The sequence below is a fragment of the Pseudorasbora parva genome, chromosome 19, assembly GCF_024679245.1.
Source record: "Pseudorasbora parva isolate DD20220531a chromosome 19, ASM2467924v1, whole genome shotgun sequence".
In the NCBI taxonomy this organism is placed as follows: Eukaryota; Metazoa; Chordata; class Actinopteri; order Cypriniformes; family Gobionidae; genus Pseudorasbora; species Pseudorasbora parva.
Window position 1 is genome coordinate 14452290 of NC_090190.1, and position 20729 is coordinate 14473018.

Below are 20729 nucleotides of genomic sequence, written 5' to 3' on the forward strand. Positions count from 1 at the left end.
ATGTAATATAATATGTTTGGGACATTGGCATATTAGCTTGCATCTCGATAGAACAACTGGTTTGGAAGACTTTTCATATATATTATATTTTCTATATATTTTCTATATTATTTATTATATTTTCTATATTATTTTATTATTATATAAAATATAAATCACATATTAAAGAATAATAATAATAGCAATAATAATAATAATAATAATAATAATGAAATATACAAAAGACATGTATGAAAAAAATGGCATACATTCTCATATAATATTAACAGAACACTTTTATTAGACTTTTTAGAGAAATATTAAATGGCCCCGTGGCGTGTTATAACAATCATACAATCCTGATTACATAAAAAAAAATACACATGTAAATACTGAAATATGATTTAAAGGCCTCGAAAGACGCTAAAGACTGAATTTAACGCTGATTTCTGTGTTATCATTAATGAAGAGCATTATGGCGATACATGAATTTCAAAGCAGCAAATGACAGCGTTAGACCTTGAAGTAACTCTACAGTGCACCTGAATATGCATATTATATTTTTATATGATACACATTTCTTTTCATACATGAAAACAATACTGACTCTGGTATCTACATACGTTATTCTGTATACAATTTGATTGATAAAAATAAAGCATGTAAACTCAGGTAGGATATCGCTTTTTTTGTTGTTGTTGTTGTAGTTGCAAAAATAGACTCATCTGCGATTGCTTTGGTGTGATGGACTAGATGATGGGGATGAGAAGGACCGATCATTTCACCTGAACGCAGATTCCTGCACGAGTTTCCTGGATCTTCCTTCTCTCACGTACCCATCTGTGCTCAGAGGCTGGAGAGCTCATCGGCGCTTGGTGCATTTCCATTGGTCTTGTCCCATTCGGTCTCAGAGTACCAGTCCTGAGGCATCACCCCAATGTCCAGGACCTGGGGGTTAGTACGAGACTCAGCGAGTCTGGGGAAAGAGACAGATGAATGCAAACTGAAAATTCTGAAACTCTACAGTGATGCAAATGTACAGTGTAGCATAAGGGCAATTCCATGCAAATGTCAATTTTACAATGGAATTTTTTTTATTAGACCCGATTTAGTCACCCATAATGCTGGAATTGCCCATATGTGCCTTAAGGGTTCATTAAAAGCCACGTTTGGTTGATAACCATGTTATTTACTATGCTAACAACTGCTATGGTCTCATTCGTTAGGTTAGAAGTCATGCAATATATCAATGTAATCATATTACACTAATAAAGTTAATAATGTTCAGGGATAAAAACAAAGGGAATGAAAAAGACAAACTGAAACGACATACAAACTGACTAGGCTGATGATGATGGGATATTGAAGTAAACAAGCCTAATAAAATCATGGCTGAAATGCAAATTGCATTTAAATATGGATCATTGCAGAACCCTGCCGTCAAATTCACTACACACTCATTAGATCAGTCTGTTGGGTCATTAGTCCCAGACAAGGACGCTAATTTGGTTGGGTTGATCAGTGAAAGTTGGCAAGGTTCTGGAAGACAACAGGGGAGGGGGATGATGTTAAAGACTGACAGACAGAGATTTGGATATGGCTTGGGTGGACGTTTGGTACAGGACTGGACCTGGACTTGTTACCTGGAGAGTACTCATAGCTATCCAAACTGCAGCTAGGGACAGAGAGAGAGTACAACAATCAAGGGCTTGAGAGCTGCAGGATGTTTCTCTGTTTCCTTTAAGAAACAGTTCTATTCTGAAGAAGGTGACAATGCATGAATCAGCCAGTTTAGCTGAATATTCTTAATCTTGAGATTAATTTATCAGAAGACGAGAGGCTAAATACAGTATTAGCTGTTTCAACCCTGAAGATGATGCGACTCAATAAAGAAACTCACATCTTCAATTAAACTGATAAATATCCTTCAGTCAACACGTGGTTCCTCGGATGCAAGATTTAAAGAAATACGAAGTAATAAATAAATTATGAAGTTACTACTACTAAATAATAATAATAATAATAATAACAATTATTATTATTATTGTTGTTATATACACATTTATTATATAAATTTACTTTTTTTTTATAAACAATTACAGTTTATTACAGTTATTTTTTAAAATTCTAATTAATGTGCCCAGTTCTACAAACATATTATTATTATTATAATTATTATATCATTCATGATCATTGTGCTTATTATTAGCAACAAAATAAAATCTATAAAATACATGTGTATAAAAAAATATATATATAATGAGTATTTTGTAATAATAATAATAATAATAATAATAATAACAATTTTTTAAAAAAAATTACAATAACCTAACGTTATTGTCCTTGGCAATTCTTTAATAATAATAATAATAATAATAATAATAATAATAATAATAATATTATACACATTTTTATAGTTATAGATTTTATAGTTATTTTATTTGCATAGTACCTATTATTACTACTATTAATAAGAATAAGAATAATTTGTACTATGTAAATAATATAAATGTATATAACACTTGTATGTGTATAATTAATAATAATAATAATAATAAATAAAAATAATAATAAAGTAATATGTAAATAAAATGCATGCATGCATATGTATCTGTAAATGTATATAAATAAGTGTATAATACTAAGTATTGCCATATAAGTTATGTACATAAAATGTGTGTGTAATTATTATTATTATCACAAATGTTTTATTAACAATAATAACTTATTGTCCTTGAAGGCAATTCTTTATTAATGATATTAATATATTTTGTTCTAATAAAGAGAAGCGTCAGCAGTCAAACCGACCCCCTTGTCCTCTTCCTTCCTTACACAAACGAACTTTATCACATAAATGCACAAATGCTCAGGGCAGGTTCCTCTGGTTTGTCATCTATATGCCATTAGAAATAAATCATTGAGGGCCAACTACATTTGCAGGTTATATCCTGCCAAACGACTGGTAAGTAAAGCTGTTTAATGAGACCTCAGTGTGGGAAAAATGCCTTTGCTCAATTGCTCTGAATGATTAATCAAAGACCAAGTTGTTATGCGGAGCAAACGAAAGGGAAATTTCAAAGGGTTCCAACAATCTTAAAGAACAAGCAGAACGATCGTAGCTGGAGATCGCTTTGATGCGCGAGAGGTTATCAGTATGCTTTTTACACGCAGCTCACTTCTCAAGGATTTGTCCTTCCTGTTCCTCACTGAAGAGATAGAAAGGAGATTCAGACAAAACAGAAGCTTGAAAGAGGAGATAAGAACATCTCTGGGTGCCTCATACCTTGAAAAAGCCTCTTCCAGACCATCATCTGTCTCCTGAAAAGAGGAGCAAAATGGTAGTCAGATGTTAAGATGAGGAGTAAAGATAGTGGCCGGAAGTCACTCATGTGGAATCCTCCCTGTGAGTCACATTCCAAAGAAAAACATTCATAAGTGGACATGATCATACCCATAGGGTGGTGGTGTTGTTGTTGGGTTCAGTGGGGTTGTCCACATTTTCCACAGCACATGAGTAATCATCGATGTCCAAGAGGTTCTCTGCAGCTACAGCTAAAACACCCCCACCCAAAATAAGCCCATTAATATTGAAGTGTAAAAGGGATATTTTTTCAAGAGTAGGCAAAGAGAGTTTAAGGAGTCAGTACCTCCTCCTTTCAGGCTGGTCAGGCAGACCGATCTCTCTGACTGTGAACTGATGGACGTCTCTCCAGCTGAATCCCATTTCACACGATGCTCTCTCTCTGAAAGCATAGCAACAGCACATCACGAATGATCCTGCTTTCACAAATCAAACTAGTTCATATAAATTCAAACAAATAAATTACTTTCACGGAGCACTGGGTTCCAAGTTCTTCTTTGCATTCTTGATAAACAAAGTTTCTAAAATTATCTGACAAGTACAAAATATGTAAGGGATTTTTTGAAGGCGATGTATTACCCGTTTCCTGTTTTACAAATACAAAAAAGTGCATAATTTTGTGTGTGTCCATCTATACAAGATATAACAATACTATAACAAGAAAAGGCAACAGAGCAATGGTCTGACTGCCATAATCAATCACAAAAGCATCAATGCCCTCAAATACCCTGTCAGGAGAGCAAATTTTCTAAAACATAAAAGGTGTGGTGTATGATTCTCAGCCGTTATAAATGAACTTTACATTGTTTTGAGGAGAGATATGACACACTGTACCTTCTTTGGCAACCTCCCAGAACTCGAAGGCCACTCTGAAGGCCTGAGCCACCGTGAGCGTGACTGCCTGGGCCTGAGGGAACGCAACAGGACAACGGGGAGTCAATCAGACAGAAATATATATATATATATACACACACACACACACACACACACACACACACACACACACACACACACACACACACACACACACACACACACACACACACACACACACACACACACACACACACACACACACACACACACACGTCATTATAGTATGTATATTGCCAAAAGTTTTGGGACGCCTGCCTTTACATGCATAGGACCTTTAATGACATTCCATTCTTAATCTGTAGGGTTTAATATGGAGTTGGCCCACTCTTTGCAGCTATAACAGCTTCAACTCTTCTGGGAAAGCTTTCCACGAGGTTAAGGAGTGTGTTTATAGGAATGTTTGACCATTCTTCTAGCACACTTGTGAGGTCAGGAACTAATGTTGGACTAGAAGTCCTGGCTCTCTCTCTAATTCCTCCCAAAGGTGTTCTATCAGGTTCAGGGTCAGGACTCGGTGCAGGCCAGTCAAGTTTCTCCACACCAAACTCCCTCATCCATTTCTTTACAGACCTTGCTTTGTGCACTGGTGTGCAGTCATGTTGGAACACAAAGGAGCTTAATGGTATACTTAAGCATTAAGAGGTTCTTTTACTGGAACTAAGTGTCCAAAACCACCTCACAACATGATTCCGCCCCCACCCCACCCTCCACCAAACTTTACACATGGCACAATGCAGTCGGGCAATTACCGTTCTCCTTGCAACCCCCAAACCCAGACTCATTTATTGGATTGCCAGACAGAGAAGTGTGATCCGTCACTCCAGAGAACACGTCTCCACTGCTCTAGAGTCTGGGTGCTTTACGCCACTGCATCCAACGCTTTGCATTGTACTTGTTAAAGTCAGGCTTGTGCAATAAATAAAACACTGCTATAAATTACAAGTGTACTGTTAAAAATAATTTGATAATTATAATAATTCTAGTTACAATGCTTATAGTTAATGTCTTAAATGATTCAATCTCAAACTTTCAAATTATCAAGCTTTTATTTTGGCGGAATACTGTCGAAATGCTGAAGTGCCAACACTGTCCACAAAAATGTTGGATATTATGCCAGTGTGTAAATAAAGTAAACCTAGCCCACATTGCTTTCCTAAATGCATGTTAAACTCGTGGCACAAGCAGAGATGGAGTTGGCTGCATTCACTATGAACGAGAGGGAGAGAACACTACAGCACGGTTATTATGCAGACCCATTAATTCATGTTAATTTTACATTGAATATAATAATTATTTGCTTTTATTAAATCAAATTTATTATAAGATTTTATGAAGTAATTCACAAACGTTTTTAACAAGTGTGTCGCAGTGCATTCTGGAAGTACTTTCTCTATTGCTTTACAATATGGTCAAAATGCATCTCTGAAATCGCTCAGCTTTCAGAACAGCCTTCACATAAGTAATAAACATAGGGTGCCTTCAAATGCTGCCTATGTAGGACAAGTTTTTTGCATCTAAACCTCAACATCTAGCCTCAACAGGCATGTTTAACATGTTTTTTGGATAGTTGTGCTATGCTGAGAAGAACAGCATGTCCTTCACCAGACGGAAAGTGATCTAGTCAGCTATTCTGAAAAACTGTCCTCCTCCTCCATGCTTTGTTTGACTCCTTTTGTTCCAGTCAGAAGTCTTTGTGGTGATGGGAAGATTCACAGCTTTCATAAAGAAAGCATCAAACACTCACCACTTTCCGTTTGGCGCAGAGGAACGCGTGGCATTCCAGCGTCTCATTCTGTTGGTTCTGGGAGATGAAAGCAAACACTTTGTCATGCATCTTGTCAGCTGTGCAGTACGATATCCTGGGAGAAATGGTCACAAAACAGACCAGCGTTAAGGACATGCAGTCAGGTCTGTCTAAATAAAAATGATGTGTTGCAGAGTAGATGGAGCAGAGCAGACACAGACGCTGTTGGAGCTTTAAGGGCAGTTTTCCATACTACTGTTATACACTAAAGAACTGACTGCTGCTGTTTTTTCTTTAAACAAATAAGGGAAGAGAGATGATGTTAAATTTTAATAATTTAGTTCATCAATTGATGCATTAATTAATTAATTTAAAGGGGGTTGAAATGCTGTTTCATGCATACTGAGCTTTTTACACTGTTAAAGATTTGGATTCCCATCCTAAACATAGACAAAGTTTCAAAAACTAATGTTGAACGTTTGATGGAGTATTTCTTTGTCAAAAATACTCCTTCCGGTTTCTCACAAGTTTCGGAGAGTTTTTTTCGAGTGTGGGTCGGCTTGACGCTAATAAAGTGGAAGGTCCTTTTATGGGCTGTACGGGCTCTTCTCCGGTCGGGTGCGCGTGCGCGTGATAAACACTGGTCTCAAGGTGCAGATCCAGTCGTCCGTGAACACTTCAGACACGCTCTATGGTCGCGCCGCGCTCCACTTTATTCCTATGGGTGACATCAATCGACTTCAACGCTTCAGCACAGCATTCCGGGAAGGTAACGCTGCATTTGAACCGATTTGAACGCAGAAATGACGGGAAGCTTCACAACATCGCGAATCTCCACGGTCAGTGTTGTCACAGGACTTCACCAAATCATACCAAAGAAGTGTGTTTTTGACGCAGCGGTCCCAGCGATAAAGGTTTGGTCCTGCTTTGGAAGCAGCCGGTGAGTAAAACTGCTTCAAATGTCTGTGCTGTTGGCTACCGTCGCGTGAGTAAACATCAGTAAACGACACGATCGCGTGCTTCGTCATTCAAATGCGCTAACGGTTACTTCACTGTTGTTTTATGTATAACGTTACACTAGTCTGACCTGCAAAACTGTTTGGCTTGCTACTGCTAAGGTTTAGTCACATGCAATAGTCCATAAACCGAATCATGTCCTCATAAACTGCGAGTAAACACACACAAATGTTGACAGGCCACTAAATACACCACAGAGACGGACGTCCTGATGTTGCCGTTTCTCCTGTTCAATATATTTCTGCCTCAGATTTGATTCTGGATCATTATCTGTATTAGCTAAGATAGCCATTGGGTTTCTCCACGCTTGAGAACGTCACCGCTTTGGGTGAGCTCGTCGTTCTTTAGCTCCGCCCACACGATACGCCTCCAGGCGCTCGGTTTTTTTCCAGAAAGACTCGGGACAGCCTATATTTATTTTATAAATATAATAAAACTAAAGACTTTTCGGAGATATGAAAGATGCAATACTACTCTATAGGTACTCAAGATTGACATGAGATTGACTGAAACTGAGTGTTTCACCCCCCCTTTAATGATTATTATGATTTATTACACGGCTCAGTGAAATACTTGATTCTGATTGGTCAATCACGCATTCCAGTGGCATGTTATTTCCAGATAACAACTGCTCATCCGGGTATACAAGTTATCTTGACCGGTACTACTTATATGCTTAGCGCTGGCGCCATCTTGTGGCTGTTAAATACTTAAACAGCAATGGCTACAATGGAAGACTTCAAGGCGGGTTTCCTTTATAAAGTTTTAAATATGGATATTTTTCTTACACAAATGCATCGATTCGAATCAGAAGGCTCTATTAACCCATCGGAGCTGCGTGGAACACGTTATTTGACGGACAGCTGCATTTTTTATGGACTTCAAACACAACTACAACTACTGCTGGGATTAACGTTAGCCTGGACTTTTTAAATATAACTCCGATTGTATTTGTCTGAAAGAAAAATGTAATTTACACCTATAATGACTTGAGGGTGAGTAAATCATAGGCTTGGCTTCATTTTTGGGTGAACTAACGCTTTCAGCATTCATTTTCAACATTTAGCATTAATAGACAAAGGCTTAAAGCAGTTTGAAACTGTTTTTCTTCGCAGAAGCTTTGCGTAAGAGCTAATCAAATATTTAATCTCAAGACAATGTTTTGCGTCTAATTTATTTGAGACTAGTAGCCGTGTAATAAGCGGGATAATGTACACCCAGCCGGTTGTTATCGCAGAATAAACCCCTTCAGAGTGATGCAAGACCCCTCCGCGTCGGGGTCCTGATCACTCTGTCTGGGTTTATTTTGCGATAACAACCGGCTGGGTGTACATTATCCCTTACACAAAATTCATGTAACAAGTTTACTTTAAACTTGCATTGTGCGCACACACAAACGCACATATAAAATGTAATTGTGAACTGGATTTTTGTTTACTTTTTATCTAAGTCTTGGACTTGTCAAAGATTAGAAAAAACAATGGCTTTGAGGCATCGTTAGTTTTTGAGCAGGATCAGATTTTAATTATTAATAATGTTTATTATTATTATCAATGTTGAAAACAGTTTTTGCTGCTAAGTACTTTTTGTGGAAACTTTGATAAATGTTTTTGATGAATAGAAAGAACTGCATTTATTAGAAATGTCTTTGCTGCCCCTTTTTTATCAGTTTAATACATCTTTGTTGAATAAAAGTTTTTTTTATGGCCTTACTTTATGGCTCAAACCTTCAGTGGTAATGTATCATGGTTTCCACAAAAATATTAATCGGCAAAAAACTGTTTTCAACATTGCTAAAAAATAAGAAATGTTTCTTGAGCGGCAGAATCAGAAACCATTACGCCTAAGGAATGTCCCCACATTTCACAAAAACAAATGTGTGTGTGTGTGTGTGTGTGTGTAAAGTATTCTCAACCAAAGCACATTCAACTATGAAGATGAGATTTATGAGGACTACTGCTGTTCTCCTGCGGTCTGCTGTATTTCACATGTCTCTAGTGAGAAACTTGGGAGGTGAGTGTGTGTGTATGGTAAAAAACTGGATGGAAGGAAAAAATCATCTCCACTGTAGGTCAGACACACTCACTTCTAAAAAATAGGAAGCGTGTCGAGACCATTCCTTTCTTAGTCTAATGTGGTTCAGTGGCACGGCAAGTGAATGTTTAACAGGAAGTTGAACGTGAGAAAAGTAGTTGTGCAGAGGTGTGTAGAGTTCACCTGTATATGGAAATGTTCTCGATCAGCTGGTTAGACACACTGTCGCACAAGATGATTCCCTGAGGAGACACTTTCAGGGCCACTTTAGGCAGTTTCTTCCCGCTGGCTTTGGCCTAACAAATGAACAAATAACGATAAATGCTTGTCCGTGTTCTACGTAATTTACATTGGCGATTTTATAGGTGACGCTTGTCTGTGCAGAACTCGGTTCTTGATTCGAAGATGTTCTGTACGGATGACTATGATTGTTTTAAGCTGGTTGTTATGCAGTTGCTAGGGTTTTCAGTGTGATTGCCAGTGTGTTGCTATGCGGTTTAGAAGGCTATGAGCCAGGGCCTTGTTATGTAGCTGCTAACATTTTCCATATTTTTAACACGTTATGCAGTTATTCCAGGCAATTGCAGGGTGTTGCTATGTGGTTGCTAGGCCATTACAATGATATTATTGGCTGCGTCCAAAGTCGCATACTCTCGATTAGGTACTTATTTTGAATAAGTAATTACTTCACACTGAAAAAAAGTATGTTCTATGTAGCATGTGTGTGTGTCTGTGTAGTATGAATGTAATTTGGACGTACTACATTCAACAGGCTTTCATCATCATGTGACCAACAGCATAATTTCCGTAGCTTCACTGCCATTCACAAATCCGATCCTGTGGCCTCATGGGATAATAATGTGCCCATCAGAATCACAATTCAGAATCTTGCTGAAAGCAGTAGGTCATCTGGGTACTTTTTGCCTAATCGTGCGAGTTACTATGTGGTTGCTAGGCTGTCACAATGATATTATGGGCTGCGTCCGAACTCGCATCCTCTCGATTAGTTACGGTTTGTGTACACAAACAAATTGTTTGTGTACTGTGCTCGATTAACTGAGACTTCTTACAGCACTTGCAGGCTGTTGCCCTTGTTTGTTAAGTTGCTATTGCTCTCTTTTTTGTAAGTCACTTTGGATAAAAGCATATGCTAAATGATTAAATGTAAATGTGAGTACTACAGGTACTTTGAATGTGGACACACTTAATTTGTCACACTATTAGGCGTGTGCCGATATCCATTTTTCATGTTGCGATTAATTGCTGAAGCTTTTATCACGGTATATACGATATTATCACGATATTGAAATAAGTTGCAAAAAAAGTGTTGTCACAGCATAACAGCTTTAAGAACTATTTTTGTAATGACAAAAATAACTGAATGTTTAAATACAATAATACAATGCACCAAAAATATATACAGCTCTGGAAAAAATTAATCTCTTTAATTAGTCTCTTAATTTTTTTCAGAGCTGTAAAAGCACAATTTTTAAACAGATTAAAGTGCAAAAGAATTAGGTTATAAAGAACAACAGGTAACAAATTACAATAAGTTCTCATTATTTAATGCGTTAAAAAAGATTGAGCAATAGCTACATTTGTTATAGAAAGTATAATGTTTTTGGAAATGTTATTTAAGAAATACTGATCATTGTTAGTTTTAATTTAGGTCCATTAAAAAAAAGTTCTTTTGATTTTAATGTTATTAAACAGTAACTAAGAAATTAACATTACTTAGAATAATTAATTCTTTATAAGTATTTTTCATTGTCAGTTTGGTAATAATGAATTAACATGTTAACTAATGAAGTCTTATGTCTCAGTTTTACTGAACAATAACAAATAATAAAAAAAAACTAATCATTAGGGCATGTTGTAGTCCAGATTAAAACAAAAATGTTTACGTTTGAAAATAAATAGCCTATTAAGTCTTTAAGTATTTGGTGCTGTGATGAACAACATCGAGATTACAAAAAACGAATGGCTGTTTTAAAAACTTCACTAGCGCGGTTGCTTTTGTTTGCGGGGTTTGCGGGGTAACCGCTGCATTCTGTAGTTCATCAGCGCCCTCTGCTGTCATTGAGCGGCACTTCATTCAAGCACATTACCGAAAATCGGCACGTCTACACACTATAATAATAGTAGTGAAGTATGCGATTTTAGATGCAGCCTTGATCTTTATTCTCATCTCTTCATATCCAAGCTATATGATAACTGACAGAACTTACAGTGGCAACAATCCTCTTGACAGCAGCAGCTGAGAGCTCCTCGCCTTTGGGTTGGTCCACCAGAGTCATCCCCAGATGCCGAAGGTTAAAGGTCATTCCCTCCAGAAGAGTCTCTCTTGTGTCAGTCCAATTCTCAGGGAGCTCTGCATGAAGGAGAAAATATAAATGGAGTGAAGAGTTTATGAGGCAACGCTTAATAGCTACAAAAATATTTATACATGTGGGTTAAACATAGTCAGCACTGACAAACTGTAAACTCGAACCAAAGTGCACACAAGAGACTAGCGCTTTAGAGGTCATGAACCGATATGAAATATTAAAGAAAAAATAACAGTGCATGAGTAAATATTTGTTGGAATCAACCTTTGCTCTAGAGAATACAACTATTCCAGGCCAAAAACATTTTGGATGCCTCTGTAAAACTTTCTTTCCAGGGCTGACTGAAAACAGACAAAGACAACCAACGTTCTGGAACAGCTGTTAGTGATGAAAAAGTACAGAAATTAAACATGTTTTTCTTCAACCAGTGTTTCTGGCATAATTCCTTCTCAAGTGTTTTGTCTCAGCTCATCTTCACTAAAAACAATGTGGAAAAACTTGACAAGGCCTGCACAAAGCTCAGCTTAGGGATGAAAAAAAAAAAAAAAAAAAAAAAAAAACTGGGTTAGGTTAACTTATGCATTTGTATTGCATTTGTTTAGTAACGTAGTGATACTATTTTCAGACAATACATAGCAATTTTACAATTGCAGCATGGCTTCTTTGCTCTCAAGCTTGTGTTTTGTATACTAAGCTAGTTGATGCCAAGAAAAAAAAAAGTGAATATGTAAAATGTAAATGTGATTTGAGCACCTGTGAACCTTCAACACTCCTGCCATCTGCATAAATTCCCAATATGGTTATAACACATTAAACCGTTTCGGCTATCCATTAACGAAGATGAACACAAACAAACGCTCATTATTTCTGTTGTGACCCACATGTTTAGCTACCTGTGGCTCACCTGATCGCTTTTGGCAGTGGAGCAATGACATTTAGAATTCACAAAATCCCCATTGATAAATTCTAGGAATTACAACACAAATGCACTGAGCCAAAACTGGCAAGACATTTTCATTTAGTCAGATGTGTTCAACACAGGTATTCAAGTCACACAAAAATCACCTTATTGTGTTATTTTTCTGTACGTTCCTAATTATGACCCAGATGGGTAAATCAAGTATATATAGAACTTTATACTAAAGTCAGGAAAATGCATTTCTTGTATCTCATTTTACTTTGATTTGAACAAGCCACTGGTCTGCTAGACCTCACAAACACTTAACCATTAAGCAACCGTATCACGCGTTCAAGGAATCATACATATTTACAGGAATCACAATCACTTGGAACAGTGAATTAGTCTCAGAAAGTGATTGTTATTTCTTGTGCACACCCAACAGAAAACAAAAATGACTAAAGAATGTCATGACAAGGGCACATTTTAAAGCTCTAATGTGGCATTTCTTATATAACCACTGACACCAAATGAAGATGATCAAATCATTACAAAGAAAGGCTGACAAGTGACTTGCAGTTTCCCAAAAGTGATTTACAGACACAACAGGATCTTTCTATATCATTACTTTGCCCACAGCTCCTGAAATAACATATCATGCTAAAAATTATTGATGATGCCCTACAACCCTAGCATAAAACCAGGATAATTCATAGACATAGAGAGATGGAAAAGGGCGTAATAATACAGCCCCAGTGACATACTGATTAGTGACACACCCAAGGGCCCTTAATCACAGGGGGAAAGAACTACTTTGTCTTAACCATGTCCCTGGAGAACCATCCAAGGGTGGAGTGGCCCAAACCACTGGATATCTCCAAGCTCCAAAATCAGAAACTGAAATGGCTGTTAGGCCAGATATGATTACGGTGCAAAATGGCTTTTTTCCCCTGACGCGAGGTCATGGTAAGGTTGGGAGTTATTTCAATCTCGGTCAGATAGAGAGGAAAGAATGTGCTTCGTTTATTTTTCAAAATGGAAAAATAAACAGCACTAAGAAACAGGAAATAATTATTGCTTAAAGAGACAAATGCAGATAAATGTAGATGACCCAAGCGAGAGGAAGATGTTAATGAGAATGTTGAGATGACAGATTTATCATATTTATTAGTTTGGAGAGAATTGCAAACTAAACTGACCATATCAAATTCTGATGGGGTAATGGTGGCTGTATGAACAAGTCTATTTAAAAAGAAAAGAACATTCCAGGTCTACCTAGAAAGTTAAAAGAAGTCTTAACTCATGTTTCTTCTTTCACACGACTCCTTATGAAACATGAGAGGTGAATATCGAATGCTTTTATCAAATGAACTGCCTTGAAAAGCCTCAACAGCTGCTGCTGGACATCTCCCTCATGCTCTGCGTCAGATCGCCTCCCTTTTTAGTATGTGCAGGGCACCGACACACCAAAGATCCTGAGGCATGGGGCGATAAATCTCGCCACTATAAAACACCATAAAAACTCTCTCTTCATTACAATGCTGCTATGTTTGCTGCAAGCTATGCACTTTCTCTGTTGAGGCACATGACTTTGGAGCAGTAAGAAGGACATTTTTGATCGCTCTGATGAGAAATGATCATAGGAGATAGCTGAAAGTAAAGTACAAGAGAAAGGAAAGTAATTATGAGCTATAAAAGGTGAATCGTCCTCAAATCTCACGTTTAAAAGTTGATGGGCCCAGCCTATTCATTTTGCCATCCTAACTGTGCATGATTATATGGAATATACTTTCATTTGATTATCTGCATGTAGCATCGGGTGCATTGGCAATATGCAAATGTTCTGACAAATGTATCAAATATTGCACATTATATATATTATACACCATGTTTGTGCTTCATAATGATATCTAAAAAAAAGCCTCATTAAAGAATGGAAAAAAAAAATCTGCAGTGTCTATTTTATTGTCATTTCAAAATAAGCAGTAAAGTAGTTGTCATGACATAAGAAATCAAATTTTCCTTGATCTTTTGACATAAGAGGTATTGTGCAGATTATAAAAAAGCATTTATTCAATCAAGTTCCAAAAATGGTTCATTTGGATATTGCAGAACGTGACATCATAAGTAGTTATATAACAATGATTTGTTTTCTGTGGATGAATGTATTCAGACAGTTGCTCACCTGCCTTATAAAACACAAAATATATTAAAGCGTCTTTGTTGCTTCCATGGTTTCTACAAAATAAAAACGGAACTCAAAGCTAACGCGAGTGTATGGTGTCATTGATAGGTGACACACTGATACGGTCCGTGTCCTGGTTAAAATTGCTTATTTCTATGGATTTAAACATTCTTGAAAACATTTGTGATAATGTAAGTAACACAAAGTCAAAATAGATAACATTGTTCTAGTAGTTTTTGGATATTTGAAACCAAAAATTGTGCTTTAAACAAATCAAATGCATGCCATCAAATGTATGTTTCAATCAAGTAGTTGGAGCAAATGGCTGTGGTATTGGTAACCTAGTAACCATCAGTACATAAAACAGCCCATTAGTCACCATGTCAGAATTTATTGGGCAAATGCATTTCGATCACATTAAAGGATAGTTCACCCCAAAAGGAAAATTATTTCATTAATTACTCACCCTCATGTCGTTGGACACCCATAAGACCTTCATTCATCTTCGGAGCACAAATGAAGATATTTTGTTGAAAGCTGATGGCTGAGAAAGGCTTCAGAAAGGCCTATACAGAAGACAATAATTTGGCGAATAAAGTCATTATTTTATTATTTTTTTGCGCACAAAAACTATTTTGTAACATTATCGTACAGCCACTGAAGTGAGATGGACTTTGTATCGATGTCCCTTTATGGGTCTTGTGAGTGGGAATGTACTGAATGCCAATGGAGGCCTCTCTGAAGCCTTTCTCAGCCCTCAGCTTTAAACAAAAATATCTTCATTTGTGCTCCGAAGATGAATGAAGGTCTCTTGGGTGTCCAACGACATGAGGGTGAGTAATTAATGAAATTTGCATATATTTTTGGGTGAACTAACTTTTTTTTTTTTGCAAATAAAGGGATTTTTTTCCTGGAATTTGCCATTTCCATCACTCGTTTCTGATGCGATATTTCAAAATGTGCATTAAAAAAAGGTGATGAAAACATAGCTATTGACCCACTGTATTTTCACTGCTAAATGCGACCTTATCTATGACCCAAGTTTTGGGTTGTGCCCCACCAGTTTAAAACCACTTGTTTAAAGAAGGAACATACACAATCCCACTGGCAAAATGAACAGCCACAACCAAGTCAAATAAAAACAAAAAAGATCTTTGTTTGGATTCCACCAAAAGGAGGGAAATGAGGTGAAGTCTCTATTGTAGCTAAAAGTAGGTCAGTAGATCAACAAAAGAATGTTAAACACACAAATGCGTCTTATCCTCCACCACTCAGCCGCTGAGAGAACAACCTATAAACAGTGGTAGCTTGCTGATGTTGGAAACTTTTAGCATTCTGGCAAAGCCTGAGCCTTTTCAATGCGACTGAATTGTGACTAAACACAATCATAACCGTGTTAGTTTGTAGACTTCTTGTATTCCAGGTCATGAAGATAAGCAGCTTTCTGCCAACAAACAGTGCCGCTTTTGTGGAGTCAAGACAGAATTAAAGAGGAAATAAAAATGCACAGCAAACTTTTTTATCCCACTAAAGGAAAAAAGTTGCACTTGTAAGACCAAGCCAGCCCACTTCACCTGCTTTCAAAGGTTTGCTATGAGCTTGTCCATTGCAACTTTTAAGAAGCTGAAACAAACATGCTTCAGAATGTCTTGAATATGCCAGCAAACAAGTACTTACTTGTAAACTAGTCCACGATGGATGCCAAAGAGAAAGAAAATGGTTTCAGATGTGGACAAAAATCACTTTTTTGCATGGCTTTGCACTGTTTATTTCACAATACCATTGTAGGCAACTTCTCGTATAATGTCCCTTTTTAATTAACCCTTAAAAACACACTGTACCAAAATTTCAGCATGTTTAAATCAACGACAATGTACAAATTTGATTTTTACCTGATTGCATCACAGCAACACTTCTGGCAACAAACAAACGGCCATTTTGAGTGCAACAGCTTTATAAAGGTCACACAGCATACAAAGTCACTGTTTACTCACACCATTGCTCTGTTTTGGATCATATTTAGCTAATTTCCAAGTATTTTGAGGTATTTTAAGAACCTTTTTTTTTTCTTCTTAATTCCCAACATGTTAAGTGATAGATAAGTGATTATATGTCTAAACAAATATTAACCTAATAAACAACCATTCAAAAGTTTGGGGTCATTAATATATTTATTTAGCAAGGATGCAATGAATTGATTAAAAGTGACACTAAAAATCTTTAAATGTATTTCTTTCTTTTTAAATGCTATTCCAGCTTATATGGCTATGTTCATGACGAGAGCCATGTTTACTTAAAGTAAAACTAAGTTAGATGTTTACGATTATTATTATCATTTTTTTTTTTTAAACCTTAAGACTGATTTATATTTCGATCAAATACTATTATTTTGAACTTTCTATTAATCTATGAATTCTGACGTTTCCACAAAATGTGAAGCAGTTCAATGTTTTTCAACACTGGCAATAAATTTGGATGAACGGATGAAAATTCAGCTTTGCCATCACAGGAATAAATTACGTTTTAAAATATATTCAGTTAGAAACAGTTATTTTAAATTGTAATACTATATTAACACTATTACATTTTTACTCAAATGAATGCCACCTTGGTGAGCAAAACATTTTTTTTTTAAATTAAACAGTAGTGTAAATCTGAAACTTGCGTGTGTTTTTTTTTCGTAGTGGTTTACAGAATGAAGCCTCACAGATTTTAATATTACAAAATGGTTTTCAATGTATCCCAGTTAAACTTTAAAGAGAGTCAAAGGAGCACTCTGAGATAAACATACTGAAGTTTCAGTTCAGGCTGGAAGATTTATAACCGTGGGACTTTTTCATTTTATATTACAGGAGGTCAGTGAGGTGTAAAACAATTTCAGTGTCAGAAAGCTGGTTCTGAGATGAACATATCCACATTCCAGCCTCCTGGGACCTATACCATGAAGCCAGTTTAGATGGCTAGCCAGATATGTTTAAGCTTAGTTTGTGCCAATCCTGGGTTTTAGGTACCATTAAAGTGGTTTGGCTTTTAGCAGTGTTCATCTCCATAGTAACTTACACTCCACAGCTAACCTGCTTCAGGGAAGGTTGTGTTCCGGATAAAATATCTCAAAATGAAATTGAACCAATCAGCTGTGAGCATACCAATGATGCAATAAAGTCACTCCCCCTTTTACTGCATATTAAAGGTTACTACATAGCAAATGGTTTTTAAAGACTAAACCGTCCAACTTTTAACAATGCTTATTTATAATAATACATTTAAATGATTAAGATATAATTTATTTAATTGTTATACCCTTAATCAATAACACATATATCATTTTAGTTAATCAATCATAAATAGGCACTTTGTTAAAATCAATATAAATAGCCTATATAAAGGTCATACAAATAAGCTTTAAAATCAATAAATAAAGCTATAAAAATGACTGCATTTGAGTTTAAATAAACTAACTTCATAACTTTTTTTTATTATTAAGTTTTCCTCTTTCATAGACAGGTATTTTCTTCTTGCTGTGTACATTTGTTTAAGCTCTTAATATTTTTCAATCATGCAATATTCTACAGAATAGATAAATTCATCTCACTGCTTCTCTCTCGTGATGTGAATCTCAGTTTCAATTAACCAGAGCGTGTGATTGGCTGTTCATTACTGATGTCACAGCTAAACTCAGGATCAAAGCTTGAGAGATAGCCGATGATCAGCACCATGAGACCAACAAAGCCTGAATGGATTGGCTTGGTTGTCAACTTATCCTGTAACCCTAAGTTTGTTAAACTACCATTATGGTACAGACAAGTTGTTCTAAGCATGTGTGAGTTTCTTTCTTTTGTTGAACACAAAATATATTTTAAAGAATGTTTGTAACCAGACCATTTGGACCATCCATGGTCTACCATAGTAGAAAGAAGAAAAAAATACTATGCAAGTCAATGCCGTCAAAGGTTTGGTTACTAATGTTCTTTAAAATATATTATTTTGTGTTCAACAGATGAAAGAAACTCATACAGGTTTGGAACATAATGGAGGTGAGTAAATTATAACATTTTCATTTTGGGGTGAACTATCCCTTTACAGTCAGTGACATTGTGCAACCCTGCAAATATTTCTCATAGTATGCTTCAAAAGTTGCTCGTAAATGAAAATGAAAACAAACATACTCCAGCAAAGCAATGTCTCAAAATCGACATATCATTAACGTTACATCTGTAGCTCAACAGGTTGAGACACAGTAAACCTCTATGACGTAAACTTACCCCAAAACGTCTAGTTTAGTATGAAGGTTGTGAATCTCGTCGACAGCAGCGCCTGTATCGTTCATTAAGCACATTTTGCACTGAATATTTATAAATCGTAATCAATTAAAAAAACAATAAAAATCACATTTCACCCCACAAAACTAACTAATAAAGATACACAACTACAAGGCAAACTCCATCTTTTACTTGTATTACTAAACTTGATTAACTGACAAACAAGTTCAGATGACATTTTCGTACAGTCCTTGATACCAACGGATGGATAACACAAGTGACGCGTGAAAACACCTCAAACAAAGTCTCGCTGTTGACACGAATACTCACTTTGGTGTTTGCCTGAGCTCCAAGACTGTTTGGTCAGGCTAGGGCTCCGAATAAAAGCCCTTCTGGCTGATTTCAGCACATCCATGGCGAGGATTTAAGTGGAGAAGCGTCTTCTGGTGCTGCTGTTGGCCATGAACTACGTCTTCTCACTCTCAACTTTGTTGTTGCCGTTTCGATGCCGACATCTGTGGGAATACTTGAGTCTTCGCCACTTCGCGTCGACTGGTGGGCGGTATTTCATCCGTCAATCAAAATGACGTTCGAATTACGCTGCGCCCAGATTCTGTTTCCATGGAAACGGCATTAAACAATCCTCCTTCGACGTTTGCTTTTTTAATGGCTGCGTACAAAAACGAGACAGTGGCTTGTTTGAAGGAACCTGGTATATGAGGCTTAATGTTTTCATATCTCCCTATAATGCCTGATGATAAAGTCAATATACACAAAGTTTAGGTCGCAGTCCGTGTCGCAGAATAACACCCTGTGGGTGCGTCTCAATCAGCTCCCTAGTTCAGTTGTCAGGGCACTGATCAGGGTGTCAGCCCATTGACTTATGTCCTGATCAGTGCCCTGACTAGTGAACTACGGAGCTGATTGAGACGCAGGGACAGAAAGACACGAAAAACAAGTGACACGAACATAGAGGTGTATTGATATCATCTTTGTCGCCCTCGTGAGGCTCGCCTGGGCACATTTTTTTCTTTTTTCTTTTTTGGGACTGTGGGTCAACAATTATGGAGGACCAAAAAAATATATATTTAAAAATAAAATGAGAAAAAAATAATAAATTAAGGGGAAAATAATACAAAAATAAATTCAGGATTACATTTGTTTTTAAAAGTAATCTATTTATTTTAAGTCATTTATTGCTTTATTTGTTTTCCTATCACATTTATTTAACTATTTTTGTATTTAAATATAATGTATATATTTGTATATTTATTTTAGTGCTGGGCAGATTAATCGCATCCAAAATAAAAGTTTATGTTTACATAATAAATGTGTGTACTGAGCCCATAATTATTATTACTTGTGAAACACATTCACACTGGTGGACAGTCAAAAATTATCTTCCACTATATGGTTATAATTAAACATTGTTTTGGGTCAAATATGCCGTGGTGACTGTAGAGCAGCAGTGATTCTTAACCATTTTGTCTCGAACGTCCATAACTGTTCAATACAATTTGAAGGCCACTCCAAAAAATATATCCGTCAGTATGTCTGCTAATTTGGACAAAGTTTAAAAAAAACGCAAACTTATTTAGATAGGAAAAAATAAATGTTTTCTTAATTTGATGTTTTTCACCATTTTAATATTTTTTTATTTATTTAATAAAGCTATTATTAAGTATTTATTTGAATCCTTTTAAGTCATCCTGCGGCCCCCAGTAGTTTTCTAAGTGGGTCCGGAGCCCCATTTTTGAGATTCACTGCTGTAGTATTTGTTCATATATTAAAGGCATTTTTGATATGCACTATATTGCCAAAGGTTTTGGAATGCTAGTCTTTACACTTTGTTCATCCGTAGGGTTTAATGTGGAGTTGGCCCACCCATTGCAGTTATACCACAGTTTTAACTCTTCTGGGAAGGCTGTCCACAAGGTTTAGGAGTGTGTTAGTGGGAATGTTTGAACATTCTTCTAGAAGCACATTTGTGAGGTCAGGTCTATTAAATATTGCATTAAAATTGATTTCTTTGTCTGCTGTAAATATACA

The 20729-nt window shown here is 36.4% G+C and overlaps 1 protein-coding gene across 2 annotated transcripts; it reads right to left on the reverse strand.

Moving 5' to 3' along the window:
• Positions 1-257: 257 nt before the first annotated feature.
• ldlrap1a (low density lipoprotein receptor adaptor protein 1a) lies at positions 258-19530 on the reverse strand. 2 transcript variants are annotated; one of them, XM_067426222.1, is made up of 10 exons: positions 19011-19530; positions 11240-11382; positions 9195-9307; positions 5961-6075; positions 4175-4247; positions 3627-3722; positions 3431-3531; positions 3263-3297; positions 1623-1654; positions 258-955 (listed from the first exon to the last, which is right to left on the reverse strand). In XM_067426222.1, the coding sequence occupies exons 1-10, from the start codon at positions 19093-19095 to the stop codon at positions 909-911; spliced, it is 840 nt and encodes a 279-aa protein (XP_067282323.1). In that variant the 5' UTR covers positions 19096-19530; the 3' UTR covers positions 258-908. The 2 variants fall into 2 exon arrangements, with proteins under 2 accessions (XP_067282323.1, XP_067282322.1); XM_067426221.1 differs by lacking the exon at positions 1623-1654 and having other exon boundaries at positions 19011-19524.
• Positions 19531-20729: the final 1199 nt, after the last annotated feature.

Bases quoted from the DNA above. Each gene is read 5' to 3' on its own strand.
- ldlrap1a (XM_067426221.1), bottom strand. From the start codon at position 19,095: ATGGATGTGCTGAAATCAGCCAGAAGGGCTTTTATTCGGAGCCCTAGC. The intron at 9,308-11,239 runs GTAAGTTCTGTC...TTCATTTGTTAG, and splicing joins TCAAGAGGATTGTTGCCACT to GCCAAAGCCAGCGGGAAGAA. The intron at 956-3,262 runs GTATGAGGCACC...CTCTTTCCCCAG, and splicing joins CTGGAAGAGGCTTTTTCAAG to ACTCGCTGAGTCTCGTACTA.